The sequence below is a fragment of the Capricornis sumatraensis genome, chromosome 9 (genome assembly GCF_032405125.1).
Source record: "Capricornis sumatraensis isolate serow.1 chromosome 9, serow.2, whole genome shotgun sequence".
In the NCBI taxonomy this organism is placed as follows: Eukaryota; Metazoa; Chordata; class Mammalia; order Artiodactyla; family Bovidae; genus Capricornis; species Capricornis sumatraensis.
The window spans coordinates 94,091,351-94,113,867 of record NC_091077.1 but is presented as its reverse complement, the minus strand read 5'-3'; the positions used below and the strand labels follow the sequence as shown (position 1 = coordinate 94,113,867).

At 36.6% G+C, this 22,517-nt stretch overlaps 1 protein-coding gene across 1 annotated transcript in view; it reads left to right on the top strand.

Annotated features, from left to right (window-relative positions):
• Positions 1 to 22,517, top strand: part of SKIC3 (SKI3 subunit of superkiller complex) — a 90,386-nt gene that overhangs the window by 54,519 nt on the left and 13,350 nt on the right. The window contains exons 32-37 of the mRNA XM_068980348.1: positions 2,841 to 2,894; positions 3,076 to 3,187; positions 6,919 to 7,047; positions 11,683 to 11,804; positions 13,835 to 13,993; positions 21,808 to 21,960. Coding sequence (XP_068836449.1) covers positions 2,841 to 2,894; positions 3,076 to 3,187; positions 6,919 to 7,047; positions 11,683 to 11,804; positions 13,835 to 13,993; positions 21,808 to 21,960 — 729 coding nt within the window. The remainder of the gene's footprint in view (positions 1 to 2,840; positions 2,895 to 3,075; positions 3,188 to 6,918; positions 7,048 to 11,682; positions 11,805 to 13,834; positions 13,994 to 21,807; positions 21,961 to 22,517) is intronic.

Below are 22,517 nucleotides of genomic sequence, written 5' to 3'. Positions count from 1 at the left end.
CTGGTGGCTCAGACAGTAAAGACTCCGCCTGTAATGCGGGAGACCTGGGTTTGATCCCTGGGTGGGGAAGATCCCCTGGAGGAGGGCATGGCCACCCACTCCAGTATTCTTGCCTGGAGAATCCCACAGATAGAGGAGCCTGGCAGGCTACAGTCCATGGGGTCTTGAAGAGTTGGACACAACTGATCAACTAAGCACAGCTCATAGTTCGGAAGCATTGCTATTGTGTTTCAGAATACCCCCAGATAATTTTATTTAAGTCTCTTAAAGATAAGAAAGTAACAACTAGAACAATGCTTATGTCTAAAAATATAAGGCTAAATATGAAGTCATTGATGTTCCATTAAAGGGATTTTCACTGTTGTTAGTTCATAACAACAAGGTATTTTCAAGAGTCAATAAAGTATTTTGTTAGTTTCTATGGTTAATATGGCCTTTTATACTTTACATAACTAGTTAGTAAACATTATAGTAGTAGCTACTATGTTTTGAATACTTAATACATGTAGTAATTCCAGTATCTGAAGTCTGTGTACATCTGTTTTTGTTTGTTGTTTCTGTTGGTTTTCATACTGGCCTTGTTTGTTGATTGACTGTGTAAACTTGAAGATTGTTGGTGGAAATAATTTGAGGCCTAGTATTAAGGTACCTTTCTATAGAAAGAAATTGTACTTTTTAATGCCAGTACTTGGGAGTTCCACCAATCTGGAACCACCTTAAAGAAGGTTTATAGCATGAGCTTTCTGGACCATACAGGCTACTGTGTGCCTGGGTTTTCAGGGTCATTTGAATTCTGGTCTAGTTCTGATTCACCTTAAATCTGAGTGTGTAGCTCCTTGGCCAGGAGTGGGGGAATCTCAGCTTATTTTGGTGCAGGTTTCCTATATACTTGCTCCTTGTGTGAGTCCTGGGCTCTAATTTCTCACCCACAAGTCCTTCAAACTGAAAATTAAAATTTTTTAGGAACTGCAAACTGACTTCCTTCACTTATACCTCTGTGGATTTCAGTTTTCCCTTTTAGTTTTGGCTTGAAAAGTCCTTAATATCTTGTCAGCTAGCCAGTGCTTTTAAGAATACATGCTTCTTATGCTTATTAAACTTAAATGTGAAATGAAATTACCCCATAATTTTGTTTAAACCTAATTCGGTAGACCTGATATTCTGCATTTCTGACAGCCTCCCAGAGAACGTCAGTTCTCCTGGTATACAGGCCATACTTTGAGTAGCAAAGTTTTATCCTACAGTTTATTATTTTCAGTGAATGTTTTGTTCCAAGAACCTGAAAGACCATCATTATTAGACTCTGGAATGAAGCATTTATATGCCAACTACTGTGCTTGGCATTTTTATCTGTCTTGTCATTTAATCTCAAAAGCATTATGAATCTCAAAAGCATTATGAAGTAGCTGGAATTAAGTTCGTTTTGTAGAGGAGGGTACTTGAGACATAAAGATTCAATAACTTGAGCAAAATCACAGTTAGTAGTTGCGGTGATGAATCATTTCAGACCTTACTCGTGAATCTTTTTTTTTTAAATTCGTCTTCTATTTGTTTTATACTGACATGTTTTTTAAAAGTTTATTTTTAGCTTTCTTTATTTGCTAAATATGGTTTTAAAAATATTTGTGATATACTTAAGGTAAGGTAAAGTCACTGAGTCACGTCCGACTCTTTGTGACCCATGGGCTGTAGCCTACCAGCCTCCTCTGTCCATGGAATTTTCCAGGCAGTGATACTGGAGTGGATTGCCATTTCTTTCTCCAGGGGATCTTCCCGACCCAGGGATCGAACCCAGGTCTCCCACATTGTAGACAGACACTTAACCATCTGAGCCACCAGGAAAGTCTTATATACTTATTTACATCATTAAGTGTGATATACTTAATGATGTAAAGTGAAGTATCAGTTCAGTTCAGTTCAGTCGCTCAGTCGTGTCCGACTCTTTGCGACCCCATGAATTGCAGCATGCCAGGCCTCCCTGTCCTTCTAATTTAAAATGAGATCATTCTTACAACTTACTTTCTTTACCAGGTGAAACATCTAACTGAATTTTTAAAAATTAAGAATTTCAAGCCAACTTTATGAAACCTAGGATGCTGCATAGATTTTCCTTATTTTTAGTATTGAGTAGATTATTGAGGCAGTGATGAGTTTCATGATGCTCTGAACTTTAATTACCTATTTTGCTAGGATCTATAGATGTTTTAAAAATATTGTATTTTCTTGGAGTTAAGTTATATTAGTTTATCTTAAAATAAGTTTTGTGGAATCTCCACTGAGTCTTTGTTTCACAGTCTTGTATATTGTTAGAAAATTGTATGTTTGTTTGTTATCACTGTGAAATCATGTAATTGTTGGACCTTTAATGAAAATTGTAAAAGAGCAGAGTTGAAATTCTCATAGTAGAAAAGATTTTCTTTTATAAAAATATTAAACTGGTTTTTTGAAACAGTGGTATTAAGTTGATGCTTGGGGAGCTTAAAGGTTTCCCTGGTGGCTCAGTGGGTAAAAAGTCTGCCTGCAATGAGGGAGACCTGGGTTTGATCCCTGGGTCAGAAAGATCCTCTGGAAAAGGAAATGGCAACCCACTCCAGTATTCTTGCCTGGAGAATCCCATGAACAGAGGAGCCTGGTGGGCTACAGTCCATGGGGTCACAAAGAGTTGGATACGACTGAGGGACTAACACTTTGACTTTCTCAGGAAGTTTAAAAGTTAATATAAATGTGATAAAACTGAACCTTTCAAATGATTTAATGTAAAGATTTTATCAGTCTTTAAGTTTTACTTTTTCATGAAAGTTTATGCATTTATCTAAGTAATCATTTGTTTGCTATTATAGGGAGGTGCAGTGGCAGGAAACGTGGCTCATATTCTGGACTCAAATCATGGAAAGGTTAGTTTGCCCCAATTCAGGGGAATGTTTTACTTGTTAAATAATATTATTGATGAATGAGTAATTTTTTTTCTTAAGCTCAGGGGTCACATCATATTCAGTATAGTACTATTTTTCATCACTTTGAAAGTCAAGGAGCTGTAAAGAGAAATGGTTAACACTCTTCTTTTCTCTTATGTAGAAGGCATTACTGTACACTGCAGTAAATCAGTTGGCTATGGGAAGCAATTCAGCAGAAGATAAGAAAAATACTGCACTAAGGACCATTCAGAAGGCAGCTCTCCTTTCTCCAGGTGAATATAATATAATCCATTTCATTGCATAGGATTCTGTCCATCTTGCATTTGTGAAGCAAAGTTTGTACTTTTAAAAATGAGAGAATTTTAAAATATTTTAAGATCTTGCATATTATTTGATTATCTGCATTCAGCTACTGATACTTGAGAGATAATTAGTTATTGAAGTAGGCTCAGAGGAATATCTCTTTAAAGATAGGTCATTAACCATTATTGAAAATCTGAATTATATACTTTCAAGAAGTAGTTTTATGTCTGTTTTCCCATCAGTCAAGTTTAATCAGGTTTATCTATAGTTACTAAATTATTTAATAAACATGTTTAGTTACCTTTATGTGTAGTGTCTTGAAGAGTGGAGATATGTATTCTGTTATAACTGTTAGAACTGACAGGGTGCTGACCTCACCTGAACTAACCTCTTCTCAGTTCTAACCAGAATTGTATGTGTACTATTGATCAGCAAAGGCCTGAGGAATTGCTATAAATGGCATCAGCATTCTTCCATTACTACTATTGGAAAAATGCTTTAGATAACTGGAAAGTCTGGCAAAGTAGGGTTATGGGGTGTATTTTTACAAAATACTGTTTTTAATATAAAACATAGCTTTAAACAATATATTCCACCAGAGCACTTCAAACATTTGTTTGATCAGAATACTGTTGCTTTTGGCCAGGACTGTGGGGAAACATTGTACAAAGAACAGATTTGATGTCATCTTCACAATAAATTATAAAGCTTGTAACTAATTTCAAATATTATTTTATAAAACAAGTAGACAGACCTGTCTTTGTTTCTTTTTTCTTTCATTTTTGAAATAGAATAAAAAGAAACCTAAATGTTTGGTTTTGTTTGTGTTACATGTTAGGTAAGTGTCTGATTTTTAAGTGTTCTCAAGCAAGTTATTAGGTATAGAATTGCTCTCAAGAATTCTTACTGTGGATCTAGAATGATTGATGTAAGTCTTTGATTATGTAAGTGAAATACACTTAAGAAAGGTGAGATTGCCCAGGAAAGTGAATGTAATTATAGTTATGTGTAGTGGCTGTGTACCTAGGCTCTGTTGATCTTTAGTTTAACAAAGTGTTTGTTTTTTTTTAAATTTTACTTTACAATACTGTATTGGTTTTGCCATACATTGACATGAATCAGCCACGGGTGTACATGAGTTCCCAATCCTGAACCCCCCTCCCACCTCCCTCCCCATATCATCTCTCTGGATCATCCCCATGCACCAGCCCCAAGTATCCTGTATCGAACATAGACTGGCCATTCGTTTCTTACATGATAGTATACATGTTTCAATGCCATTCTCCCAAATCATCCCACCCTCTCCCTCTCCCACAGAGTCCAAAAGTTCGTTCTATACATCTGTGTCTCTTTTGCTGTCTCACATACAAGGTTATCATTACCATCTTTCTAAATTCCATATATATGCATTAGTATACTGTATTGGTGTTTTTCTTTCTGGCTTACTTCACTCTGTATAATCGGCTCCAGTTTCATCCATCTCATTAGAACTGATTCAAATGTATTCTTTTTAATGGCCGAGTAATACTCCATTGTGTATATGTACCACAGCTTTCTTATCCATTCATCTGCTGATGGACATCTAGGTTGTTTCCATGTCCTGGCTATTATAAACAGTGCTGCGATGAACATTGGGGTACACGTGTCTCTTTCAATTCTGGTTTCCTTGGTGTGTATGCCCAGCAGTGGGATTGCTGGGTCATAAGGCAGTTTTATTTGCAATTTTTTAAGGAATCTCCACACTATTCTCCATAGTGGCTGTACTAGTTTGCATTCCCACCAACAGTGTAAGAGGGTTCCCTTTTCTCCACACCCTCTCCAGCATTTGTTGCTTGTAGACTTCTGGATCGCAGCCATTCTGACTGGTGTGAAATGGTACCTCATTGTGGTCTTGATTTGCATTTCTCTGATAATGTTGAGCATTCTCTGAGTGATGTTGAGCATCTTTTCATGTGTTTGTTAGCCATCCGTATGTCTTCTTTGGAGAAATGTGTATTTAGTTCTTTGGCCCATTTTTTTTAAACAAAGTTTTGGTAGATGGTACTCCAAGGAATCTTTATAGAAATTTAAATGTAATTTAGAGTTGAATGGAAAGAAATCCAATGTCTGTTAGATTAATGATTCTGTGATATTAAAAGATATGTTTAGCCAAGTATATGAAAAACTCTAGATTTCTAGTATAATATATGTATATATATGGGTGTATATGTATACATATTTGTATATAATAATTATCACTTTGTTTCTTAAGGAATTTGAGTTGCTGGTTATTTCTAGAAGAGAAGACAACAATTCTTCTGAACTATTTATGTCAAGAGAAATTGCTTCCAGCTAATATCTATCCCTTCCCCCAAAATCTAAACTATACAGTACTATAAGATCCTTAAATGAGTTGTTCATTTAATCTTAGAAATATAGAAATTGAGTCCACTTCAGCTGAAATTACAGAATATTACACCTGAGGGCACCTGAGCTGTCATTTAATTTAGATGCCTTGTTTTATAAAAGTATGTGTTCCAAAGGAAAAGTGGCTGCACAGTTAATTAGTGGCATTGTTAGACCTAAAACCCAGGCCTAAGACTCAGTCATGTGCCTTTCATTATATAGTATGCAGATCGCATCATAAAATCTAGGAAATGGTCCCCATTTTCTTATTCTGGATTTAATTATGTTCTATGATATTTAAAATAAGGTAGTCATTATCTGGGCAGAAGCTATTTTGTAATATCAAGGTAACTACTTAATTTTTTGTAAAAATTTTTGGTCTGCATAACATTTCTAATGATTCTTGTACAATCTATAAATGAAATAGATCTACTTCAGACATTTGATGGAAGGTATATGTTGGATGGGGCAGTTAGATAAGAAAAAATTAAAATCTAGAGCTAAGGAGTATATTTAAATGACTGTATTGTTAACTGGAACCTCTTGTAGGATTTTAAAATTATCCATTTTTTCTTTAAGGGCAAACGGACTGAAAATATTAACCTGTAAAATATTATTTGTGAAATAAAAGACCAAATTAAAAAACCTAAATTCCAAATCCGAGTTCAGCTTTCTGTTTTCACAGTTAACTCTTGAAAAGAGTCTGTACTCATAATCTCTTTTATTACCTCTCAACTCACCGCCCTGAAGCTGCTATCAAGGTGTGAAGGAAGGAAAAAAAGATCAAATAAATGAAGGGATATATAATCAAAATTGATTCACTTGGAATGATAAAGTGACTTTCATGTTTGGCTGTTAGCATATAGGTAAAATGGAGTTGTCTTGAGGTTTTCCTTTGCTTCAAACTTTTCTTAAGAACTGAGAAATTGTGTTACCTTGCTTTTCCTATGACTGAACCTTTAGTATAGGGACAAAGTGATGAACACAACTGAGATTTGTCCTTGGAATTCAATGAATGTGACTGTAATTAACCTTTCTACAACAGCATAGTACTCTAGGTACCGCTCATGTAACCAGCAGTGGAAGAAGAGTTTAATTGGATATTTCTTATCCTCTGATGTGTTTGGAAAAAATGGCAAAACTTGAAGGATGAATATAGGATTGTGTCTTATGAGTTAGTTTTTCTTTGAGAAAATAGAACTTTTCTGTAGATACCATTTTTTTATTTTTTGGTGTTTATAAACTCTTACTTTTGGTAGGTTTTCAGCAGCATGTTGATATCGACAAGGCTCCTAATTGTATTTCTTATGTCTAGGTGATCCTGCTGTCTGGGCTGGGCTGATGGCAGCTTGTCATGCCGATGATATACTGGCTCTAGTGAGCGGCACTCAGCCAAAGAGGATGGATTTATACTTGGCACTGTTATCTGCTGTTTCTGCTTCAAGTAAGTTTGAAAAAGCATTTAATACATGATACATTCAAGATAAAGTATTCAGAAGGATATTGCCAAAAGCTAATAGACAGAATTAGCCCTGCATGAAAGGCTATTATATTCTCATCTAACAAAGCTTAAAAACAAGACAAAATGGTCAAATCATTTTTAAGGAGTTTATCTGCATTCAGAACAAAGCTTAAGAAGATTATAGGAACAGAAATATCCAGCATTAGGCAAGGTAAAATTCATAATGTCTGGTATCCAGATAAGACTTGATAAGCATGCAAACAAGCGGAAAAATACCACCCATGATGAGGAGAAAAATCAGTCAGTAGAAACAGATCCACAAAAGACACAGGTAGAAATCTCTTTAGCATGTAATTAGCTGTTTAAAGCACATCCGACAATAGCACAGAGGCCAGGAGGAGAAAATGGAAGTATTTTGTTGTAAAGGTTTTATACTATAAGTGGTAAAATATTACAGTCATCTGTAAGTATTCATGGGGGATTTGTTCTGTGACCTCCCTCAGATATCAAAATTCACTGATGCACAACTCTTAAGTAGACACTAAAAATAATAGAGTTATAAGTTTGCAATAAGCCACCAAAGTAGAAAAAAATGGGGTATAAAAAGTAATCCAAGAAAGGAAGAAAGGAGAACATTGACTAAAGAGACAACAACAGCACAACAGAGTTAAACCCAACCAGATCAATAATCAAGTTAGGTATAAATGGTCTAAGTACCCCAGTTAAAAGGCAGATTGACAGGTTGGATAAAAAAGCAAGAGCTTTTACTGCTTAAAGGAAACATAGCAAAATATAGACCTATATTTTAAGACAAAAGTAATCTCGTGCTATCTATAAAATATCTGTAAAAGAGATAGGCAACAAGTACCTGCCTTATATAAAATAGATAAGGACCTGCCGTATAACACAGGTCAGCTATATTTAATATCTTGTGCGTGAGTGCTCAATCACTTCAGTCGTGTCTGACCTTTGGCGACCCTGTGGACTGTAGCCCACCGAGCTCCTCTGTCCATGGGACTCTCCAGGCAAGAATACTGGAGTGGGTTGGTTGCCATGCCCTCCTCTGGGGGATCTTCCCCACCCAGGGATCGAATGTGGGTCTCCTGCATCTTCTGCATCGCAGGCAGATTCTTTACCACTGAGCCACCAGGGAAGCCCTTTAATAACTTGTAATAACCTATAATGAAAAAGAATCTGAAAAAGAATATATATATTTTTTATATATATATTCGTGTGTCTGTATATACACACGCATATGTAGATATGTATAACTGAATCACTTCTTTGTATACCTGAAACATTGTAAATCAGCTATATATCTATTTAAAAAAAGATTTTAAAAAAAGACAAAAATTATCTAACAAATTAGAGAATGGTAAAAGACTCTTGCGAGTCCCTTGGACTTCAAGGAGATCCAACCAGTCCATCCTAAAGGAGACCAGTCCTGGGTGTTCATTGGAAGGACTGATGCTGAGGCTGAAACTCCAATACTTTGGCCACCTCATGTGAAGAGTTGACTCATTGGAAAAGACCCTGATGCTGGGAGGGATTGGGGGCAGGAGGAGAAGGGGATGACAGAGGATGAGATGGCTGGATGGCATCACCGACTCAATGCACATGAGTTTGGGTGAACTCCGGGAGTTGGTGATGGACAGGGAGGCCTGACATGCTGCAATTCATGGGGTCGCAAAGAGTGGGACATGACTGAGCGACTGAACTGAGCTGAACTGAAAAGGCACTCTATGTCAGTACTGATCAGAAGAAAGCTGGAGTGCCTCAACTAAGACCCAGCGCAGCCAAGTAAGTAAATGTTTAAGAAAAGAGAAATTTCAAGCAAGCGAAGGTTTCAGGGCACATAATATTTCCAGTAATAAGGAGGGACATTTCACATTGGAATCAGTTTATCAAGAAGACAGTTTAGGCACCAAGTAACAAACCTTCAAAACACATAAGATCCATGTGGTTTTTCCCAATAAAATAGGTAGAAAAAAAAAGTGAAAAATTATGGAAAAATACACTTATGGAACTGAAATAAACTTGTAGAACTGAAAAGAGAGATCAACAAATTCATAATTACAGAGATTCAACAGTCTTGATAATTGTTAGACAAATTAGACAGGAAATTAGTAAAGATACAGTAAAAACTTGAACAATATCAACCAGCTTGACCCAGTTGTCATTTATAGGAAAGTACTCCTAACAAGAGCAGAAGGTGTATTTTTGTCAAGTATACACAGACTGTATATCACATTATGGGGGCTTCCCTGGTGGCTCAGCCGTTAAAGAATCCACCTGCAATGCTGGAGACCTCGGTTCGATCCCTGGGTTGGGAAGATCCCCTGGAGAAGGAAATGGCTACCCACTCCAGTATTCTGGCCTGGAGAATTCCAGGGACTATACAGTAGTCCATGGGTTTGCAGAGTCAGACATGACTGAGCAACTTTCACCACTACATCATATTATGAGCCATTAAGCAAATCTAAATAAATTTAAAAAATTAAAATCATACAGAGTATGTTATCTTAATACAGTTGAATTAATTTAAAAATCAATAACAATAAATCTGGAAAATTCTCAAATATTCAAAAATTTAATAGACTTCCAAATAATCCAGGTCAAAGAATGAAGCAGGAGGGAAATTAGAAAATACTTTGAACTGAAAGTATTTTGAAAGTAAAAAATCAATGTATAAAATTCTGTGATACTAAAGTACTGCTTATAAGAAAATTGTAGCATTAAATGTCTACTTCAGGAAATAAGAAGGGCCTCAAATTGATGATCTCAACTTCTCCCTTGAGAAAGTAGAAAAAAGAAAGGGAAATTAAACCAAAGTAAGCAGAATAAAAGAAAATAAAGAGTAGAGATCTGTGAAATAGAAAACAGAAAATCAATAAAAGCAAAACCTAGTTCTTTGAGAAGATCAATGAAATTGATAAACCTCTAGCCAGGCATCAGGAAAAAATTGTCAGGAATGAGAGAGGATGCATCTCTATAGCTATTAAAAGGCTCATAATGAAAGTGAAAGTGGCTTAGTTGTGTCTGACTCTTTGTGACGCTATGGACTGCAGTTCACGGAATTCTCCAGGCCAGAATACTGGAGTGGGTAGCCTTTCCCTTCTCCAGGGGATCTTGCCAACCCAGGGATTGAACCCAGGTCTCCCGCATAGCAGGTGGATTCTTTTACCAACTGAGCCACAAGAGAAGCCCAAAAAGGCTCATAAGAGAATCATAAGAACAATTTTATGCCCCTAAATTTGGCAATGTTGATGAAATGGATAAATTCCTTAAGAGACAGCTCACTTAAGAAGAAATAAACTGAATAGCTTTATATGTGTTAAAGAGACTGAATTTATAGTTAAAAATCTTCTTATATAGAAAACTCCAGGGCCAGACAGAATTCTGCCAAACATTGAAGTAAAAAATAATACCAGCTCTATACAAACTCTTCCAGAAAATTGAAAAGGTGGCATTTCCTAACTTCTGCTATGAGGTCAGTTCAGTTCAGTCGCTCAGTCATGTCCGACTCTTTGCGACCCCATGAATCGCAGCACGCCAGGCCTCCCTGTCCGTCACCAACTCCTGGAGTTCACTCAAACTCAGATCCATTGAGTCGGTGATGCCATCCAGCCATCTCATCCTCTGTCATCCCCTTTTCCTCCTGCCCCCAATCCCTCCCAGCATCAAAGTCTTTTCCAATGAGTCAACTCCTCGCATGAGATGGCCAAAGTACTGGAGTTTCAGCTTTAGCATCATTCCTTCCAAAGAACGCCCAGGGCTGATCTCCTTTAGAATGGGCTGGTTGGATCTCCTTGCAATCCAAGCTATGAGGTCAGCATTTCATAAATACTGAAACTAGAGAAAGGCATTACAAGCAAACTACGGAACTACAGATGCAGACATTTATAACAAAACTTTCACAATTCAAACCCAGTAACACACAAAAAAGATAGTACTACATGATGATCAAGTGGGGTTTAGTCTAAGAATGCAAGGCTGCTTCAATATTTGGAAATGAATGTATAAAGTTTACCATGTTAAACACTGTGAAACATGCCAAAGAGTTTATACTTTATGATTTCATTTATATGAAATTTCAGATAATGCACACTGATCTATTGTGAGTAAAAATAATGAGTGATTGGGGACAGAGGGAAAGAGGAGAGGTGGGTTGGGGACAGGAAGGATTACCAAGGAGTAGGAGCAAGCTATTCATGATGGTGGATGCATTTATTATCTTGATAGTCGTGATAGTTCATAGATGGGTGCTTATGTCAAAAGTTATCAGATTTATAGTTTGAATGTGTGCAGTTTATCATGTCAATTATATTGCAATAAATCTTTACTTTTCTCATTGAATTATTTTCAGTTTTACTGAAGACTGATTTTTTTTAATGTAAGTCACAAATATAAAAAGTCTTAAGTTATTCAGCCACAAATATTCCTACTATGAAACTTTTCAGAAACCTGTCTCGTGTTGAGATACTCTGTGTTATTTCAGTGGTATGTGTAAAAGTTGTATTGTATGGTAAGTTTAATTGTCATACTTAATAATTACTTCTCAGAGAACACATTATAAACTGCAGAAAAAAGTTTTAACATTGACTTGTTTTATTGTAGTTAAAGACAAAGAATTCTTTGAAAATTACAACCAGTCTCTTGAAAGGTGGTCTCTCTCTCAAGCTGTCACTGGTCTAATAGACACAGGAAGAATATCTGAAGCTGAAGCCCTCTGCACAAAGGTATTTTTATGGAATTGAGATTCATGAATTCTTATCCTACTTGGAAAATAACTTCAAAAATAGAGTGCACATTATTTAGAGAGCATTTGGTTGTGATGGTGGTGGTGATGATAATGAAGATAATAACCAGCATTAACTGAGTATTTACTATAGGCTAGTTAATACATTTACCAGTTTGTATTTGACCTTCACAACAATCCTGTAATGTAGGTATATATTATTATCCCCATTTATACAAAGGAGAAAACTAAGGCTTAAAGAGTGTAACTAATTTGCATAAGAGTTCACAGGTAGAAATTGATAGACTTGCTGTTTAAGCTCACATGTGTCTGACTCTTGAGACTCAAAGTTGAATTTATTTGGGGTATTTCTTATGGAAGTAGTATTTTCCTTTGATTTCTAGTTACTATCTTTAGAATGCTATGTTTTCCAGCATCCCTGCATTTTCCCAAAGTTCTGAACCATATAGAATGACTGTGGGGACTGTTAAGTGGGTGACTGAAATTAGTGAGTAATCAGTTTTTACCTACCTGGATTGTAGTCTCTGTGAGTAAATTCTTAGACTTTGCCTGACCCATAGTAGAGGCTCAATAAATATTTATTGAATGAACAAATCAGTTTTATAAACCTACTCAAAAATAACTTAATGAATAAGGAGAGTTTTAGGCATCACTTTTCCTGAAAACACCTTTTTTTTTTTTTCCCCCATAAATATTTACCTGGGAGATTGTGTTGTTTTTCTAGAAATGTTTTTTGAAAGATCACTATGAATTTTACAGAGAGAGAGGAATGGATCTTTGAAGATCCCTTTGGTCCTTGAATTCTTTGAAAAGCAGAATCATACATTATCTCTTTTATTTAAGAAATTCCATCTAGGTTCAGGACAGTTCAGTATAATACAATGAATGTTTAGTGAGCGTAAATTGGCGGTTGCTTCTTACTCTCTCTGACAGAGAGTATGAACCTTTCCTTGTCATTTTAAGGTTCCAATCTCTTACTTAGAAAAAAGCAATTACATACCTTTCAGAAATAAGGACATTTAGAACTATGACCTAACAGAAGATAAAGAATTAGATTATTGAGAGACAGACAATAAAGAAAGATATGTCTAAAACAATAGTGGAAGGACTTGCTTGGAGAACTAGCCTTAACTTCTTGTATGTGTATATTGTGGATACATATTACATATTGTATATATAATTATAATACATATATACATATAAACAATATATACATTTATAAATATATATACATATACATATAATTCTTTTATGTCTGTATGTATATGTTTTAAGGTATAAATAAATGGCTTAGGGAAATATGTATAAGAAGTCTGTGCCTGGAGGAAGGACAATGTGTATCTTTATTAAGATGTTGAGAAAGGAAAAAAATTATAGCTCTTTCCTTCTTACATAGTATGTGCATGCTCAGTTGCTTCAGTCATGTCCAGCTCTTTGCAACCCTGTGGATTATAGCCCGCCAGGCTTCTCTGTCCATGGGATTCTCCAGGCAAGAATACTGGAGTAGATTGCCATGCCCTCCTCCAGGGGACCTTTCTGACCCAGGGATCAAACACGTGTCTCCTGAATCTCTGGCATTGCAGGCGGACTCTTTACTTCTGAGTCACCAGGGAAGCCCCTCTTACATAACACAGTTTCTTCCAAATAAGGGGTAATACTAGCCTTCACTGTTAATTTTTTATTTTCTTAGTTCAGCTATTTATATGCAGACTCTAAATTTTTCAGGCTATCACCTAAGAATAAACCAAGTCAAAGGGACATACTAAATCTAAAAGTGACAATTTATAAACTACAGTAGTAGTATTACTGATTTTAGAGTTTATTTAAGTATAGAGTTTGATATTCCCAAGATGATCAGTGTTCTTTTTTTTACTTTTGCTGTTATTTTTTAATAAGGTTAAATTCAGGGTTGTTTTTTTTTTTTTCAGTATGGAGAATAGCTTAATTGCCTTTTACATTTAACATTTCAGAACCTGTTTCACGAATTTCTGTTTTGGGTTTGATTTTTAGAATTTAAAAAGTAACCCTGATCAACCAGCTGTTATCTTACTCTTGAGACAAGTTCAGTGTAAACCACTCCTGGAGTCACGAAAACCTCTCCCAGATACTGTACTCGACGAGCTGCAAAAAACAGTCATGTCCAACTCAACCTCTGTTCCAGCTTGGCAGGTAAATTTTCTCTTTTGTTACGTGAGTCCTGAATGAAAATGCTCTCTGATGTTCAGTGAGGTCAAGGGTGTGCCCCATTTTTGCCTTGCCTTAAACCCACTGTGTCTCTCATTTTCACACAGTAGTTAATATGTGGTTAATATCTCTCATTAACCACAATAGTTAGAGAAACTAAAGAAGTTGATTATTCATTAAGGATCTGCTGCTGCATGGCTTTAAAGAGTTTAAAATCGCTGGTTATAAACCTTTCCATTTAAAACAGTGTTGAAATAATGTCTTTTATAAGGAGTTGATAGAAGAGAGCTAAGTGTTGCAAACATAATAAGCTTGCCGTAGTGGTGCTTAACTCTCCCTTTAGAGGCGATGTGTGTAGCTTTTCCTTAGCTCCTCTGCAGGTAACCTGTATCTAAGATTCTAATGGATTTTCAGTGCCTTCAGAAATAGTTATTTTCAGGATTGATGCCTGAATCCCTGAGCTGTCAGGCCTTTTAGCTGGCTCTGCTTACCACAATGACAAGTACATAATGATCACTACCTACTTTATTCTCATTGATACTAAAATACAAAAAGCATATATATTACTCAACTTGTTACAGTTCTTTCTGTGCCCCAAGACAGTATCAAAGGGACACAGATTTTACAGAAGTTTGTTTTACTACAGTTCTTCATTTGATCTTTTGTTCTATGAACGTTTCGATGTCCTGCTTAAAAAGATTATCTAATGGTGTAAAATAGTTGGATTATGCACATTAAGCTTCCTTTTTACTCTAATTCTTGAAGAAAGATGGCGCTTTTTTCCCCTCTCAGAGTAAATTTGCCATATGAGACTTAACATACTTTAATTCTAAGGTCAACTGGATATTGATGATCTCATGTTCTTTATCAAGGGAAAAAACACTTTGTCAAACTAAAAGGGAAAAATTAAAGGATAAATTATGCAGTAAGTAAAGTCTTAAGAGATAGCATATGTGTTTTCTTTTATACCATGATATAATTCACAAAGAATAGAATGTAAAAATCTTACTATATATGTAAGTACTTTTAACCACTACTTATATCAAGATGTAGGGATTTCCCAGGTGGCTCAGTGGTAAAGAATCTGCCAATGGAGGAGATGCAGGAGGCTCAGGTTTGATTTCTGGGTTGGGAAGATCCCTGGAGAAGGAAATGACAACTCACTCTAGTATTCTCGCCTGGGAAATCCCATGGACAGAGGAGCCAGGCAGGATACGGTCAGTAGGGTCACAAAGAGTTGACACAACTTAGCGACTGAACACACACATATCAAGGTATAGAGTAGCTCCTGCAACATAGTGGCCTCCGTTGTTGTTTAGTTGCTAAGTGTATCCAACCCTTTTGTGACCCCATGAACTGTATGTTGCCAGTCTCCTCTGTACGTGGGATTTCCCAGGCAAGAACACTGGTGTAGGTTGCCATTTCCTTCTCTGTGGCATCTTCCCGACCCAGGGATCAAACCAGCATCTCCTGCACTGGCATGTAGCTTCTTTACTGCTGAGCCACCAGGGAAGCCCATATAAGTTAATTCTAGAAAGAATGATTGTCAGGATAAACTAAAGATAAGGACAGAGAGCCATATGATTATTTGTTAGAATTCATTGCCACTACTTTATACCTTACCTTTATGCTTTTAAAATATTTTAGCTCACCAAGGTTTGAAAGAACTTAGCTTTAAATATAGTGGAATATTGAGCAAGTGTCAGGTTATATCTTAAGATGCTCTGATGTTTTCTTCTGTTGACAATTGAAGGCAAATTGTCTTGGTTTCTGAATTAATCTGGCCCAGAAGTGTGTTAGTTTCACAATCATGTATGATTTTAGAGAAAAAAGGAATATTGCAAGGCATGATAAACATATCCCTGGTGGCTGAGACAGTAAAGCGTCTGCCTACAATGTGGGAGACCCAGGTTCAATCCCTGGGTTGGGAAGATCCCCTGGAGAAGGAAATGGCAACCCACTCCAGTACTCTTGCCTGCAAAATCCCATGGACAGAGGAGCCTGGTAGGCTATAGTCCATGGGGTTGCAAAGAGTCGGACAGGACTGAGTGACTTCACTTCACTTTGATAAGTGTGGTGTTAGCCTTTTTCTCTAGCAGTACAGGACTGAAGACACCTTGGAATTAAGGTTGGGTATTTCTAACTGGCCATTAAATCCTGTACATATGAAGCCCCTGCAGGAAACCATAAAAGGCAATAAGAATTAATAGGATTCTAGAAACAAAATTCTGCCCACATCCCTACTGAATAGGCACCTCAATTATACTACCATCTTGGAATTAGCGTATCTTGCGTGAAGGCCAGGTGTATAACTGCATCTGCCGAGTCTTCATTTATGTGTATTCTACTGCCAAAAGATTGGACATGGTTCCTGGTATTAACACAAATTGCTAACAGAAGGTTTTCAACTTGAATATACTACTAACTGGTTATGTGATTTTAGTCCAGGTACACCCACTTCAGCTCCAGAGTCTTCATCTGAAACAAGAGAGAGGAATTTTAGATAATAAAATTACTGTAGAAGTCTTCAAAAAAATATCAATAAATATTCACTGCAACAGTTTAATGGAAGTACCATATAAGCAATGGTACATTGTTGAAATAAGATCATGCTGAAGATCACTAATTGGTTTTAAGTACAGTCCTTGCTTTACATACTCTTCACCTCCACACTGTTAGACTTCTGTGTCTGCTTTATAGAATATGCCACATTCCATGGCCAAACTCTCCCTATAACTATTACATCTAATGGCTCATGAACTGCTGTCCTCAGAGTCTGTGCTTTGTTGTTCAGTCACTAAGTTGGGTCCGACTCCTTGCAACCCCATGGACTGTAGCACGCCAGGCTTATCTGTCCTCCACTATTTCCTGTGCTAGATTCAAACGAAATTGAAACCGCAGATGAGGTTTCTGTTCCAAATTGAAATAGTTCCAGTTCATGGTCTCCTGGCTACCATTTCTCCATAACTGCAAACAATTTAAGATCTGACCTGCTATCCTGTTTGGCCCTCTGTCATCTTTGGGCATCATCATTTCTGTGACTTCCTGCAACCTAGCGGCTTCCTCCTTTATGACTCCCCCTATGTCAAAAGAAGGAGGCAGCAGAACCGCTATTATGACTTAAATCACTTCTGTCTAATTTTGCCTGTTTTTAAACTTGATATATATGGAATATCTTGTATGTGGTTACTTCATGTCCATGAAGTTCATTTAGTTGTTTCATGTAGGCATAGTTTTTTTCACTTATTTTTATGAATAATATACTGTAAGATATCCCTTTTACTGTTGATAGACATTTGAATTACAGTTGACCCTTGAACAGCATGGGTCTGAACTGCATGAGTCCAGTTATACATGGCTATTTTTCAGTAGTCTGTGGTTGGGTCAGTCCTTGCAACCATGAATACAGAGGCTGACTGTAAGATACATCCATGTTGTTCATAGGTCAACTGGGTTTCCAGGTTTTGGCTGTTATAATGCTGCTGGGATATGCCTTTTGTTGGGTGATAATTTCATGAACAGAGAAGCCTGGCAGGCTATAGTCCACAGGGTTGCAGAGAGTCAGATGACTGAGCTACTAGCACTTTTGCTTTTTCTTTTCATAGTGAAAATGTATTCACTTTAGTAGATCCTGTCCAGTGTTTTTTTAAAATGGGTTGTCAATTTATGTTTCCACCTGCAAATTATAAGCCTTCCAGTTGCTGATATTGCTGCTGCTGCTAAGTCGCTTTAGTTGTGTCCAACTCTGTGCGACCCCATAGACGGCAGCCAACCAGGCTCCTCCATCCATGGGATTTTCCAGGCAAGAGTACTGGAGTGGAGTGCCATTGCCGCTAGATGGTGGTTATTATTTTCCCTTTTCAGTGGATATGTAGGTAATATTAATAGTATCATATAGTGGTTTTAAGTGCAATTTGTGTGCTTAGTCACTCAGTTGTGTCCAACTCTTTGTGACCCTGTGGATGGTAGTCCGCCAGGCTCCTCTGTCCATGGGGATTCTCCAGGCAAGAATCCTGGAGTGGGTTGCCATGCCCTCCTCCAGGGCATCTTCCCAACCCAGGGATCAAACCCAGATCTCCTGCATTCTGGGGGAATTCTTTACCATCTGAGCCACCAGGGAAGCCCAAGAATACTGGAGTGGGTAGCCTATCGCTTCTCCAGTGGTTCTTCTGACCCAGGAATTGAACCAGGGTCTCCTGCATTGCAAGTGGATTCTTCCCAGCTGAGTTACCAGGGAAGCCCTGGTAGCTAAGTGGAATTTGCCTAATGAAAAATGCTGTTGAGCCACTTCTCATACGTTTATTGGATCTTTGAATATCTTATTTTTAAAGTACCGTTTCTTTACTATAGTTTTTAATGGGCTGTTATCTTGCTGAATTGTTGAAATTCATTATATTTTCTCGCTACAAGCACATTTTTGGATATCTGTATTGCAAATATTTTCATAATGTTATTTTTTGATGAGTAGGTCTTAATCTCAGTGAAGTCCAATTTATTATTGTTTAATGGTTAATGTTTTACTGGGGTGTTCTACTTTAGTTCATGAAGATTTTTTTCTGTTTTTCTTTAGAAACTGTTGTTCTGTCTTTCATATACAGGTCAATGATCCATCCTGGATTAATTTTTGTGAGTGTTGCAGGGTCAAGTTTCATTTTTTTCCCATGTGGATATGTAATTGTCCTAGTACCATCCTTTGAAAAGACCATTACATCCTCCACTGAATTGTCATGATACTTTTGTTATAAATCAGGTGACTGGGTATGTTTGGTTTTTAGGGCTCTTTATTCTTTTTCTCCTTTTTCTATGATCTATTTGTTTATTATTGCTTATAGCTTTGTAGTTTGTTTTGATGTATGGGGGAAATATTAAGACCTCCAACTCTTTTGTTTCCTTCAAGTTTCTCTCAATCATTTTAGGTCTTTTGCATTTACCTGTAAATTGTCAGTTACCCTTACTCTCCCCGCCAAACAAAAGTCCAACTGAGGTCTAGATTGGAATTTCAATCTATAGTTTAAATAAATAAATAATAAATAATAAATTTGTAGTTTAAATAAATCTATAGTTTAATTTGGGAAAATTAACGAAATATTACTATTGAGTTTCTCTGTTCATAAATGTGTTATGGGGGTGGCGGTTTAGTCACTAATTCGTGTCCGACTCCTGCGACCCCATGGACTGCAGCCTGCCAGGCTCTTCTGTCCATGGGATTCTCCAGGCAAGAATACTAGAGTGGGTTGCCATTTCCTTCTCCAGGGGATCTTCCCAACCCAGGGATCGAAGCCAGGTCTCCTGTATTGCAGGTGGATTCTTTACCAACTGAGCTGTTATAGTCCTTATTATTTAAGTTCTAAATTTCTCTCAGCAGTGTTTTAAAATTTTAAAAAGATCATAGAAATACAGTTGATTTTTACATTTTGACCTTCTAGCAGCCTTGCTGACTTATTCTTTTGAAATGGTTTTGGGTTTTCTGCATACACCAATATTTCCTTTGTGAATAATTTTTATTTTTTCTTTCTAATAATTTAAGTTAAAAATTTTCTTGACTCATTGCACTGTTTAGAGTCTCAAATACAATGTTAAACAGAAATGGTGATAAGGGAACATACTGGTCTTATTCTCTACCTCAGACAGAAAACATTTATAATTTCAGCTACAATATTTGCTTTAAGTTTTTATCGGCATTTAACAGATTCTAAGGGCTTCCCAGGTGGTGCTAGCGGTAAAGAACCTGCTTGCCAATGCACAAGTTGTAAGAGATGCAGGTTTGATCCTGGGGTTGGAAAGATCCCCTGGAGAGGGGCATGGCAACCCACTCCAGTGTTCTCGCCTGGAGAATCCCATGGACAGAGGAGCCTGGTGGGCTACAGTCCATAGGATTGCAAAGAGTTGGACACCGCTGAAGCAACTCAGCATTAATGCGTGCAGTAGATTCTAAAATGGCTGTCCAATTTATCTTTCAGATTAAGGAGATCCTTTTCTGAGTTTGTCAAGAGAGATTTGTTTTTTATCATGAATGAGTAGATTTTGGGGGCCCATCTATGAGAATGGTTCTTTTTCTTTATTCTGTTAATACAATAGATTGCATGGATTTTCAAATGTTAAACCAACCTTTTGTTCTTAGAAGAAGCCCTGCTTGGTCATGATGTATTGTTCCTTTTATATATTGCTAGAGTCAGCTTGTTAAATGTTTGTTTACAATGTGTATACCTATATTCATGAGAGAGATTGGCCTGTAATTTTTCAGTCTCATAAGGTCATTGGTAGGTTTTGCTATCTCTGTTATTATTCCATTTTTCTTTATTTTTCTGAAAGAGTTTGTGTTATAATAAATAAATTTAATAAATAATTATAAATAATTTATTTATTATTAATTACATATAAATTATTTTATAGAAATTATTATATATAATTATAAAAATAAATGTTAAGGACATTTATTTCCTAAATGTTTGGAAGAATTCACTATTGAAGCTATTCAGACCAAGAATTTCCTTTATGGGAAAGTTTGTATCTTTTTAAATTCCATGTTAAATTTCTTTAATATATATAGGACTTTTAAGATTTCTTGTTTCCTTAGCATTTGTGAGTTGCAAGAAATTTGTACAGAGTATCTCAATTTCTTAAACGTTGTTTAAGTCAAACTGGTTAATTTTGTTTAAATCTTCTATATCCTTATTTACTTATTTATTTTTTTGTCTGTTTCTGTTATCATTGCTGAGATAGGTGTGTTGAAATCTCTGATTCAGATTCTGGATTTGTCTATTTCTTCTTAAATTTATATTTTTGCTTCATAAATTCTATGTGATTGGGATATACAAATGTATATCTTCCTTTGACTGACTCTTTCATCATTATGAAACAGCCCAGTTTATCTCTTCACATCTCTTGTCTTGAAGTCTACTTTGTTGGGAATTAATACAGTTATGTGAACCCTTGGTTAGTGTTTACATGATGTATCTGTCACATATGAACAATCATTGTGTGTTTTGATTTTGTTCCTGACTTGCTATCTTGAGAGACTTTTTAAGACTTCACACTAGATGTAGCCAGTATGCTGTTGCTAATGGAATGGGCAAGATGGCAATACATATGTCCTCTGTCTCTTGAACCTCCCTCCCACTTCCCAACTCATCCCAGCCTTCTAGGTCGTCACAGAGCACCAGGTTGAGCTTCCTGTGTTATACGGCAACTTCCCACTAGCTATCTAGTTTACATATGGTAATAAATATGTTGCAATGCTACTTTCTCAGTTCATCCCACTCTCTTTCCCTCTGCCCCACCATGTTCATAAGTCTGTTCTCTATTCCTGCCCTGCACATTGGTTCAACAGTACCATTTTTCTCAATTCCACAATATTTATTTCTCTCTTTCTGACTTATTTTACTCTAACAGATTGTAGGTTCATCCACCTCACTAGAACTGACTCAAATTCCTTCCCTTTTATGGCTGAGTAATATTCCATTACCACATGTACCAACATGTACCACAACTTGTTTATCCATTCATCTGCTGATAGACACCTAGGTTGCTTCCATGTCCTGGATACTGATAGTGCTGCAGTGAACATTGGAGTACACGTGTTGTTTTGAATTATAGTTTCCTCAGGGTATATGCCGTCGTGGGATTGCTGGGTTATATGGGGCTGTCCCCTTTCTTAACCTATGATTTTTGTTTTGGGGGCACAAAATTCATCAATAATTAAATTAAAAGTTTTAACTCCAACATTTATTGAATTTGTTGGAAGTAGACTGTGCAGTAAACTAAAGTCTTTTGCGTCCTTTTCTCTTGCTACTCCTCAGTGGCTGGCACACATATATCAGTCCCAAGGAATGATGGGTGCTGCAGAGATGTGTTACAGGAAGAGCCTGCAAGTAGCATCCCAGCAGGGCAGCTGGAGTGGGAAGCTCTCGAGCCTGCTGAGGCTAGCACTGCTTGCATTGGAAGTCTGCATGGTAAGATCTCGTTATAGTTATGATGTGGAAAACTGCTTTTTTTATTTTTCTTTAAGTTAAAAGCTTTTTACATAGTGATATTCTATTCAGTTCCTAACGTTTCAACACCTTCTACTGTGGGCTCCTCATAGACTGTGTTTGGGATCTTGATGGGCATAAAGTAACATAACATAAACTCATAGATTCTAGCAGGTCATTGCCATCATTTAGGAGGAAAAAAAAAAGATTGCAACTTAAAAAGTTGAATTATGACAGAATATACATTTTTGTTTCTTGGTGACTTAAGTTAGAATTAACCCAGCTACCCGTTAGTGAAAAAGATGCCAATAATTAGCATTTCAGTCATTTCTCAGTTCCATTTGATGTTCTGTAAGAGAGATTCCTAATAATTTTTGACTTGATATATTTTCTGATACCAAGTTAGCGTGTATTAATCTAGAGGTCTTATAAACTCTTCAAGGTAAATATTTAAGTGGGTGTCTGGAGGAGCAAACTCCAGAAAAGTGTATATGATATCCTACTTGAATGTATGTATGTGTAGCATATAGTTTCGAGAA